The following is an 11,785-nucleotide window of genomic DNA, read 5'->3' as shown; positions in this document are numbered from 1 at the left end:
ATGCCTAGCCTGCTGGTTCTAGCAGGGATCATGGAGAAAAATGGGGGCTACGGCGCTGATCTGGCCGGCTCCGGCTTCGGCAGCGAGGGTCTCCTCGTGCCGCCCGACGAGGAGGAAGACGACTCCCGTGCCCTCAGGGTCGCGCTGGGCCAGTTGTCTCTGCTGGGGCTCGGGGAAGGCGAGGACGGCGGCGGAGCCCCGACCACGGGAGTACAGGACCGGAGCAACAATAACAACAACCACCACAACCACACGAACAGCGTCGGGGGCGGCGGGGACACGGCGATCCTGCAAGGGAAGAGCAAGTTGTGCGCCCTGTACGAGAGCTCCTCAAGTGAGACGAAGGGACGCGGCTGCAACATAACAGAATGCGTCCCAGTGCCCAGCTCCGAACATGTGGCCGAGATAGTGGGGAGACAAGGTAAAGCGCTGCCTTCCAAATTATTTCCCTCCAAACTTGTGTGTCTGTATCCCGCTCTGTGTGCTGCACGATCCCGCCGTGTTTCCCGTGCGCTTTGTGTGTTTCTTCTCTCACTGTTACCTGGTGTTATTTGACAAAGAAAAGGGAGTGGTGTGTGTGTGTGTGCTCGCGTGTTTTTTGTGCTCCCCCGAGGCATCAGCCTCCCACTTTTTTCCTCCTGCCACAACCCCGCAAGTTCTCCCTCCACTCACCGTTACACTCCCCCGCACCCAAACAAGTCGCTTGCCTTATTATTAATATTATTTTTTAATTTTTTCTGCTTTCGAGTGAATCTCGCAGGGGGTGGGGAAGGCAAGGGAGATTCCCCCAGTCCCCGTCCCTTCCTGGGCGAATGATTCCACATCCACGCCATCAGCGCACACTGGAGCAGGCACTTGCTTCCTTTGTCGTCTGAGACGCGCCAGACTGTTCAAAAGAGGCAACGTGCTGCTGGCGAGGACAGGAATGTCTCTCACTTTGCATCGATCGCAGGGACAATAACACAAAGGGGGACGCGCAGGACTCGCGGGCTGGAAGATGTTTTGCCTCTTCCCCAAATTTATTCGGCTCGTTGTTTATGTTGCGCACTGCCCCAGTGACACAATTGGACAATGGAGCGAGCGTGGTCCCTCTTGTTTTTTTTTCTCTCTCTCCTCAATTGATGGGAGTTGGAAAGTTCGATTCCACACACGTTGAGGCATCTTCTCCCGTTTTCCTTTGCACTCTCCATGTTTTTTAGATTTATTTTTTGTGTGTGTGTTTTTTTTTTTTTTTACCGAACAAAGAGCTGAAGTTGAATGACAGCAGCTGTCAAACAAAGGTGTGAGATTCGGGGGCTGAGGGGAGGGGCGCGTGGAGACCGTGTTGCTGCTGGGCACACGGGATGGTCTTAAAGGGGTGACTCAGCGAGAAGTTAGGAATCCTTCTTTTTTTTAATAATAAAAAATATATTCTTTTGTTTGTGCACGTTTGCAGTGAAGAGGATTTTTCACCAAGTTTCAGTATTTATCATCTGAGGAGGAGCTTGTGGTTATCTGGCTGCACCCTTTGTTACCAGATGTGATGAACCCATGGGCGAGAGGGGCAGAGGAACCCGGGGCCGGGGAGGGAAGGGCAGTATAGCATCTGAAAAAGCTGAATGGGAGTCACGCCTTGGAGCTCAACACAAGGGGCTCCTCATGAGCCCCACTTCACTGCACACTCTCAATACCACATGGTCGCCTGTCAGGAGAGGGGAGACATAGGGGCCTGGACGCAGAGGGAAGTACAAAGACTGCAGGGCGGTGGGGTGAGGTACCACGAGCAAATCCTGATTTATCTCGCCACCAAAAAAACAAACAAGTCTCGAATAATGTCACCGGGGCTTCGGAAGGAGCTGAGCTGGCTCCTTTTACCGATACTCTGGAAGTGTGGATTTAGTTTGTTCCATTAATTTCCTCTTTGTCCCCCATCGTGGCTCCGGCTCTTCACTCTGAAGTTTAAGTTTTGAATTTTAATGGGGTAACCGAAGACAGCCGAAGCCGGAGGGTGGATCCGGTGAGAGGGCCCTTTTTTTTTTCTATTTTGTTGCCTTGACCGAGAAGAAGTGCTGATTGGGGGGGGATTTGAGATGAGCTTCCTTTTGATTCGGGCCCCTTCATTAGTTAGCACTACAGTACACGCCCCCTTCCTCTCGGCGCCTGCCTGGTGAAGCTGGTAAACGGAGCATCCTGTCACTGGGAAGGGGCCGGGTATGATTGTTTCCTCCTGTCAGAGTCGAAGGAATTGATTCCTGAGAATGCTCTCATGTCTTCCTCTGGAGATCTCCAGGTCAAGGGGGGGGCTTGCTTTCAATCACAGGTACCTTGCACGCCACAGGGCGACTGAGGGAAACAAACATGCCTCCAGTGACCTCACTTCCTGGTTTTGATTAATTAATCTTTGTTTATAGACAAACCATTTAATTGAGATATTAATTAAGGTTACAACACGAGTCGAAAACACGATTTTGTGGCTATTTGCTCCTTGATCTCCTTTGGCATGAACAGGTCCATTAGCTCTAATATCAGGCGATGGCCACAAAGGACATTTTTCTGATTCTGATTCTGAGCAGTAATAACCCTTCAGAGTATCACTCTCCCTCTGTCTGCGCGGCTGGTCCCTGAGAAGAAAGTGTTCCTGAACAAAGTGGGCCCATTTAGCAGCATCAGACAGACATTTGTCATCAACTTAAGGTGTCTTTAAACCTTCTGATACCAGCCGGCTGTGATCTTCAGATGTGGTGGATGTGCTGTGTGATCCAAAGCACCCGGAGTCTGGTCACATCAGTTCACTGAACAGACGCCTGGATGATTCCTACTCGTCCAATAGAGGGTCGCACTTGTCTCTTTGAGACACAGCGGAGACGAGACGTCCACCTCGTCAACAATTTGTCACCGTGAAGAGGCCGCCTGGATCTCTGACCCCGTGTGATGCTTGGTGTTTTCAACATTACCATAGCTTCTGTGTCTTTTCCTCACCGGGTGCTCCTCGACCTCCAACGTGGTCGGTTATCCTCCTAAACAATCACTGATCTACTGTACATCCCCGTCCTGTCCCAGTACACCATCAGGTCATTTGTCACCAAACAACATTAACCTTCCCTCTCTCCACGTGAAGCCTTTGCTTTAAAAGCGCTTAATAGAGTAAACCATTACCCTCTGATCAGAAAACAGGGCCGATGTGGTGTGCGATAACTGGCTGCATAGTGTATGTGGGTTGACTTTTGTCTCGTGTCGGTTCAAGGAGAGGTCAGAAAGTGATTTCCAGCATGCTGCAGATATACTGCAACCGCTGCAGCTCTCGCAAACCCCCTTCAAACCACTTACGTCCATGCCGAGCAATAATTCTGCAGCAACCACCTGTCTCTTCGTAAGTTGTGTCTGATTTAGAGCAAATAAATAAGTACACTCCGTAAGTACAGTAAAGCTTAGGTGCTGGAAAAGTCATATATCAAGGTAATTACTCTTTGGCTGTAACAATCTGCAGCACGTTAAGTTAAACTGGTAAAGTCATGAACCTGACTGAATTTACACCGAACAAAGGAGAGTCAGGGATTTCTGTAAACTCAGGTTGGAAAACAAATGTTTGTGTTATGTTCTCACTTGCAACCTTTTTAACCTGGTTTGTGAGTCACGAAACTGAACTGCTGTATCATATTTACTGATTTCTGAATGTGTCTTGGTGTCTGCAGGTTGCAAGATTAAAGCCCTGAGGGCCAAGACCAACACCTACATCAAAACCCCGGTGAGAGGAGAGGAGCCCGTGTTCCTGATCACTGGCCGGAAGGAGGATGTTGCCCTGGCCCGCCGTGAAATCATCTCCGCCGCAGAGCACTTCTCCATGCTCCGGGCGTCCCGCAACAAGCTGGGGGTGTCCTTCAGCGGCTCCCCGCCCACACCTTTGCCAGGTCAGACCACCATTCAGGTGAGAGTGCCATACCGGGTTGTGGGGCTGGTAGTGGGGCCTAAAGGCTCCACCATCAAGCGCATCCAGCAGCAGACCTGCACGTACATCGTCACTCCCAGTCGAGACCGCGACCCCGTCTTTGAAATCACGGGGTCACCGAGCAACGCCGAGCGCGCCCGCGAGGAGATAGAAGCACACATCGCCTTCCGAACAGGAGGCCTGCACGACCACAATAATGAGAATGACTGTATGGGGCCGAACGGTGGAAGCAGCCCGGCGGGCAGCAGCGGTGGTCTGGAGAGCCGGCTACAGCAGGTGTGGGGTCTGCAGGGGGGCCAGCGCAAGCCTCTCACCAGCAGCTACCGCCAGAACTTCTCAGATGCCATGATCGGAGGGGGAGGGGGAGGCGAGGGAGGGGGAATCTACAGCAAGAGCAACTTCTCCAGCTCTGGGGAAAAGAACTGCTCTTATTTTGGATCCGAGGGGACCCAGAGCTGGGGCGACCCCGACTACCCCAAACAGGTGGCCTTCTACGCCCAGCAGCGCTCCAAGAGCTTCGGAGGCCTCCCGCTCCCCCTGACCAGACTCTCCCCTGGCTTATCCGATTCCTGCGGAGGCAACAACAACTCCTCAGTCACCAGCATCGTGTCCGTGGCCGGCTCACCTCATGCCCAGGCCCGCCGCGCCCACAGTGAGCCCACTTCAGCCGGCGAGGGGTTCCCCGGCCGTCTGCCAGTTCCGGACTCGCCGCCGGCCATCGCGCGGGAGTGCATGACCTGCTTTGAGAGCAAGGTGACGGCTGCCTTGGTGCCCTGTGGCCACAACCTCTTCTGCATGGAGTGCGCCATCCGAATCTGTGAGCTCAACCACCCGGAGTGCCCCGTGTGCCACACCCAGGTCACACAGGCCATCCGAATATTCTCTTAAGGAACCACATCAGTTTTTATCATTAGTTTTGTCAGTGTTTGTTCAATAATAATTTGCTGTTATTATGATTATTATTATAATACACACTTTTTGTTTTTCAGAAAATTTAAAAACAATCAAGCAGATATTTTAGAAGGCACTGCTTGCTTTACTAAAAAGTATAAGAAATATTTTTAAGTTTTTCTTTTATATATATATATGCATATATATTTTATAAAAGTTTTGTTTATAAGAGAAGTATAGTACCCTGCATTTTCAGTTTTTTGACTGCTGCTGTTTTTCATTCATGAATCACAGAGTAGGCAGAGGTAGTAATGTGAACATTTTATTATTCAAATTTTTATTTTATCATGAAGTGGGTTTATACTGAAGAAAGAAGATGATTGTTTAGGTACCCAATCTGCACCCGACTGACCTAGAAAGTCAATGTTGTTATTAGAAGGGAAACAAATAGAATTTTCATTGCACCTTACAATCATCTGGGTCTAAAATAGGATTGTCAATCATACCTTGAAATTTCAGAAGCTGACGTGAAGGTGAATTCAGCCTGTCCCCCTTTGACTGTGATTGTGGTTTGATAGAATTGGTCCTAAACATTCATTTCAACAGAATGAAAAATGTGAATTAATTGGTTCTTGTCAAAGCTTTGTAATCTTCACGAGGAAAAAACAAAAAAACTGCCCCTTGTTTCATCCTTATACCGTTTATAGTCTTATACACCAGATTAATGCTAAACAAAAAAAAAGAGATGGGACGTCACATCATTTATTTAGAGTAATAAGTTAAATTGTATGGGTCATCATTATTCAGAGGTGGATGAAAGCCATCGGTGAAAATTGTTTTCCAGTAGCCATTGATTACACGTTGGTCACTGCAGCTCGTTGAAAAGACTCAGCACCGCCGGCTCCTCGTGGCACTTGAAAAGCATGTGGTCCCTCGGTTGGCTTAAAGCACTGATTTAATTTGTGAGGCCGAAAGCCCTGGAATTCATCCAGTTGGCCGGTTCTCGACATCTGTCTCCCCGATGGACTTGTTTCAAAGCCACCTTAACCGCGCTTTATTGTCTTGTGTGGTCATTTGGCCACAGCCGCTGAGCGATATAGGACAAAGCGAGAGCCCCAGTCAACAAGCGCTGCTCCGAGGCCTGCGCTGCAGAACAGGGAGGAGAATACGAACGTGGACAGAAGCCGAGCAAAAGTGTAAAAATGTTTTTCCTGAATCAGCAGCGGACCCGGATCAGAACAGTTGACAGTGTGAAATACACAGTCTCAAATCGGTAATCCTTACCCCAGGTCCCCATCACTAACAGCATTATGTGTGAGCGCGGAGGGGCCTGCTGCCTCCCCCCCCCCCCCCTGTAATTAGCAGAGCCGGACAGGAGCAGGTGTTTCACGGCACAGTGTGGCTGTGACCCCAAATTGGAAGTCTTGCCTGGCCCCCTTTCTTTCTCTCCTTTCTTCGGGAGTGGCCTTTATGTGTCCCCTGCTTACAGTTCGATCGCCCCGCTCTCCGAGGCCTCGCCAAGTGGGGCGTATTGTCTGGGCCCGGCTGCAGCGTGGGCCGCGCTCCGACACGGCCTGGATCTCCTCATTGATAATTAGGCAAATGGGCTGGTCCAGGTGCGGGCCGTGTGTGGAGCTGTACGAGGGGGGGGGGGGGGAGAAACAGGGTCCCGCCGTGAGCCCCTAGCCGCCCCGCCCCACCGCTACAAGCACAGAGGGAGCTGGATGCAGCTGGGGCGAAGGGGACCCCCTCCTCCTCCTCCTCCTCCTCCTCCTCCTCCTCCTCCTCGTCCTCCTCTCTCTTGCCCCTCACTCCCTCCTTTTTCTTCTCCTTTTTCTGCTGCTCTGAGCCATCTCTTCTGGGGAGAGGGGGCCTCTTTTGTCCGAAAAACACACACACACACACACAACGCAGAAAAATTTGAAAGACAGAAGCTGTAGTTAGCCGTGAAAAAACGAGGCAACTGTAGCTTCGAGGCAAAATTAAATGATCCCCAGTCGTCTGGAGATTCACCGGTCACCACCTTTTAGACGTCACTGTCACAATTTGCCATGAACACTTTCAAAAAATCGAGTGAAGTGTTCACGACAAAAAAAGAAAGACTGCGTGAATTACCAACTCTTAACCACGTGAAATTTGCACCGGGCCCTTTGTGTGCGAGTACACATCAAAGTTTCCATAACGGTCCAAACCCCCCTCACCCCATGTCGGCCTACTACTGTATGGGACATCCTGCAGCTGCCCCTTCACTGTGGACACCCGCGCTTCAGCCAATGGTCCCCCCCCCCCCCCCCCCCACCACCCCTTCCCCTTACTTAGAGCTTCCAGAATGAAATCAGACAATTGTAATTGACAGGAAAGCAGAGGAAACGCCCCATTTAACCAGCACTCATGCTGAATCAAATTACACACCCTCTGCGTCTGCCTTAGCCCCAGCCTGGGGATTTCAGAGGGCTGGAGGAGCGAGGATGGGGGTGGGGATTAAAGCTGTTGAATGATTTTGGGAGAGAGAGAGAGAGAGGGAGGGAGGGGAGGGGGGGCAACCCAGAGAAACGGAGAAGTATGCTCCAATACAGATGAGACCCCCGCAGATCCAGATATTTTATTGATCATTCATGTGATGCACTGAGTTCCGAGATCATCACATGTGGCCCAGTGGTGATGACTGGGAGCGCTGGTGATTCAGCAGGAGAACAATTACACACTCGGCTTCTGTCGCGAAACAAAAACGACAAAACACACACAAATTGTGTCATCCAGAGCACACAGAGACCCTCCTCTTTTAAAACACAACATTTAAAGCAGAGCGCTCGCATTACAGGTGAACAGCAGCGACAGCACTGTACTTGCCAAAAGTACCCCACCCCCCCCCCCTCCACCCCCGAAATCTATTAGATGTGTAGATAAAAGAAGAGTTATGATTTTATGGATGGAGAAGTTGCACAGTGGTTTGGCCTAAGCTTTTCAACGTCAAATTCAAGGCAGTGTGACGCTGCTCTTTGAACTTTAGTATTTTATATCATTTTGTTTTTTCTGCCTTAATATTTTTTATGAGAAATATCGTCATTACTTTCACACACAAGGTAGCAACTTTGGCCTTTGACAGTTCCGCCCCCTACACGACCTTTGAAGTACTTATTTTTGGAGAAGAGAATGTGAATCAAAATGCTCGGACGGGGATTCGAGGGATTCAGGAAATTAGGCTCTTAAAACACTTTACCTAAAATATAGAGTAAAGCACCTTATCACAAAAAGAAATGCGCATTTGATTAATACCAAACCGACCGCTGATGGTGAAATATATTTCATAGAATTTGAAAGACATGCACGTAAGGATTCCCTATCATTTTCTGTATTATGGTGGTTCTTGTTATTATCTTTATACTACAGTAGTACTAGTGGTTATTTGGGAGACCTCTCGTCCATTCAGTCCATGCTGGTGACTTGGTTGAGTTTTGCACTGGTGTAATGAAGAGGCTTATTGGAGATTCTCCCAGTTTAGACGCTGTATAAGTGAGTATTGTACTTTATGGGAAAGCACTCTGAGCATCTATGTAAATACAGTGTGTGTATCAGTTATGAACATCCAAAGGCCCCGCTTGACGTGAGGTTTTGATTATTTTTACAAACTGAAAGTGTCATTGTGAAATGTTTTCTAGCATAATGGATTTCAGAAATGTTTCTGGGTTTTAGGGAGAGAAAATCTTTAATATATGTGTCCCATCACCCTCTTGACAATAATAGTATATTAGATAGATCCATACATTTAAGAAATATTATTATTTAAACTGATTAACTTAGTATTTCATCCAAATATATAAGTGAGAAATTAACCAGACACTTCTATAAACTGTAATAGTGAATATCCTTTATGAAGCCGCTGATGTATAAATCCAATCTCAAATGAAAACTCGACTGAATAGTATGTGTAATAACCTAACCCCGAGTGAATAAATCAGTTTCTATGTATATTAGGATGAAAAGCAATAATAGGACTATACTGGGACAATAAACAGAGGAGCCTGCTTAGTCAGTTCTTTCAATAATATTCTATTCAGAAATCGACCTCCGTTATTAGGATAATACTGCTGCATAATACTGTCTCATATCTGCTTCAGAGTCATCGTGGATTCCTGTCAGTGTAGTAACAGGTAGAATTAAATAGCAACAATTTCAGGATAGGTAATTGTTCTTGTTGTGTTCATCAGGGTTTTAGTCACTTGATTGCTTTATTCTATATATTCTTTTTTTATTACGTTGATTATCAATCAGATTTGGGTCGAGACTAGCGTAAAGGAATCCGTCTCTGCAGCTTGCGTGTAAACAAACAACAAGACCAGAGCACTGAGGTTCATCCAGTTTGAGTTAAAGAGAGAATCCAGAGCTGGTGACCTGAACGGCGTCTTGAAAGCTTCGGTCACAAACGTACAGTGAGAGGAAGCGTTCAGGGCAAACGGGATCTGACTCAAAGCACCGGTCACTCTTTCACTGAGGTCACACCGACCATGTGACCAACTCCGACTCCTCACAGGGTTTCACTTTGTGGTGAAGTTGCATTCAGGTGCAGACGCGTCGCTTACAGCATATCTTCAGATGTTTACATTGAGTTTCTGATTTCACGACTGTTTGGAATCCTCTCCTCGCCCCTGTTCATCCCTCGTTTCTTTTTCTTTTTTGTTGTTGAAAGAAATAGGTCAGACACAGCCAAAGAATAACAAATAACAAGGAGAGGACACGGACTAACTTTTATCACTCGAGTTAACTTGTTTTTAGAATAAAAAAAATCAGCTCCGGTTTAAGGAGTTGATTGGATTAAATAGTCTCATACCTAGAACTGCTCTGTTTACCCACAAGTCTTAGAGGCCACTCAAGTCGATATCTTTGAAATGAAGGCATATCATGTTTCAGTGTTGGAAGATTAGTTTAATACTACAGAGGCGCCGGTAACAGACTTACTTCTCCCAAAGAGACCAGCTTACAGCACATCCTGGCACTTAGAGTCCTTTTGAGTAGTTTTCTATTGCTCTGGTTTTATTGTTGAGGGGTTGGGTGGGGTGGGGGGGGTGGGGTGGGAGGGGAGGGAAGGGCACAGTCAAGGGAATGTTTTTAGTCCCTCTGATAAACTTGACGAAGTTGAGATAGTAAAAACAGAAACTGCCCAAGACATTGACGAAGGAGCCGCGTTGACAAAGACCCTCAGATTATCAGTGGGATGCAAACAGAGGTGAACCAAACCGCTCAGAGCCACATGAACTGTATCCTTGAGTTGAACTGCATGTTAGTAAAAATATAGTACAGTAGGTTAAGATTTATCAGGAACATTAAAAAAAAAAGAAAACATAGGATCACATAAAGAATTCATCAGCCTGATACCTGAAGTGTATAAAAAAGCTTTAAGACATTAAAGTTGCCATTGGTTTAAAAAAAATCATATATTTACCGTGTATTCTAACTAATTGATACATAAAGTTTAATTATAACTCTTAAGGAAAACGCTAAGGTGTAAGTTTCATTTGTCCAACTCGCCTGGTATGAAATACGTTTTAGTTAAGTGGAGCGACAAAGGGGGAGGGGGGGGGGGGTGACACACAAGTGACATTTGATTCGTTAAGTTCTTGTTAGTATTATTTACAATATTGTATTAAGCTTACTATTATAGAAATGGTAGAAACTGTTGATGTTTTTCTTCTCTTGATATGAAAAGGTCTTTATGCATTTATGTAGAATCCCTTTTGAGGAGTGATAGGAAATCCTTATTTTCTCTGGATGCACTTAAGCAATTTTACCAACCTGTCAAAATCACACATTGAGCAAGTACTGCATTTGAATGTAAAAAAAGAAAAGAAAAAAGACCACTCGACTTAATGCACTCCTTACGCTTATTGTTTTGTCAATTTACAAGTGAGCTTTAAGTTTTTGTTTTTTATTTTGTTTTGTTTTTTTGGGAAAGGAATTTGCAACAGGTTTTCAACGTAGACTATATTTGAGTTCTTCCACATACATTTATAGAAAGTAACTTAAAAAGAATAAAAAAAAAACATATTACAGTTTCTCAAATCTATTTTGCTAACATGGGTTATTATTTCATAGAAAGCAGAGGAAAAAAAATGTCAGTATCTGGATGTTATTTATGAAAAGTACAAAAAAAAAAGAAGGAAGCAACATATTTATGAGTAACCTCAAGACGTTTTGTTTTTTAATTAAAATTACGAGAAGTTAATATATTTCTAAACACAGGGAAGTCAGTTTCTACTAATAAGTAAAATGAGAAAAGAAGTTTAGAAGTTTTATTTATGAAAGTTGCGGCCGCTCGTCGCTCTCCATCGCGCTTCGATGTAAATGAAGTCAAACGGAGCGGGAGTCGGCCGCGGCTTAAATTTTAACTTCAGACATGCGCTACGTTAACATCGGTGCATTCACAATGGAATAATTGCAGAAAATAATATAATATTTTTTAGAATTTGGAGATATTTTAGTCACAGAGCATCAATTTCGTGCCTCAATGATATATTTTTTCTCAGCATCAGCATTCTTTGTGCAGTGCTGCTTGCTGTAACCCCCGTTCCCCCCCTTCAACCGACCCCATGTTACTGACTGACACACATTGCTCATTTCCTCTGTAATCTTAACTCGCTTTTACTTCTCAGACGTGCAAAACGTGTCACGACTGCAGCGCTTGGGATGAATGAGGCAGCTGTGATTTTTCCCCCCCGCCGCCAGTGGGGGCTACACAAAACTTGTACACACTTTCATTCATACATTTTTCCGCGTCTACTACTCAGACAGACAGTTTGCGATCGATGACAGCCGAGCATAATCAGCTAAAAACCGAGTCTTTACCAGAGACTTAACCTAATGGGCTAATTAGGATCGAGCGGAGGCATCTAGGAGAGGACGAGAGCGCACTGTGTAGTAGAACTATGTAACTAGATGCACACATATACACACAACAGATTCATTACCGTACTA

General features: G+C 46.3%; 1 protein-coding gene across 1 annotated transcript; it reads left to right on the top strand.

Annotated features, from left to right (window-relative positions):
• Positions 1-5,050, top strand: mex3a (mex-3 RNA binding family member A). Its single transcript, XM_053431641.1, has 2 exons — positions 1-421; positions 3,672-5,050. The coding sequence occupies exons 1-2, from the start codon at positions 1-3 to the stop codon at positions 4,811-4,813; spliced, it is 1,563 nt and encodes a 520-aa protein (XP_053287616.1). The 3' UTR covers positions 4,814-5,050.
• Positions 5,051-11,785: the final 6,735 nt, after the last annotated feature.

Source organism: Pleuronectes platessa, chromosome 10 (assembly GCF_947347685.1).
Source record: "Pleuronectes platessa chromosome 10, fPlePla1.1, whole genome shotgun sequence".
Taxonomy (NCBI): Eukaryota; Metazoa; Chordata; class Actinopteri; order Pleuronectiformes; family Pleuronectidae; genus Pleuronectes; species Pleuronectes platessa.
Note: the sequence above shows the minus strand (reverse complement) of the source record. Positions and strands in the feature narration are given on the sequence as shown.

What these genes read in the sequence shown, in the direction of transcription:
- mex3a (XM_053431641.1), top strand. Translation starts at nt 1, where the DNA reads ATGCCTAGCCTGCTGGTTCTAGCAGGGATCATGGAGAAAAATGGGGGC. An exon ending in CGAGATAGTGGGGAGACAAG is followed by an intron (nt 422 to 3,671) that starts GTAAAGCGCTGC and finishes TGGTGTCTGCAG; the next exon opens with GTTGCAAGATTAAAGCCCTG.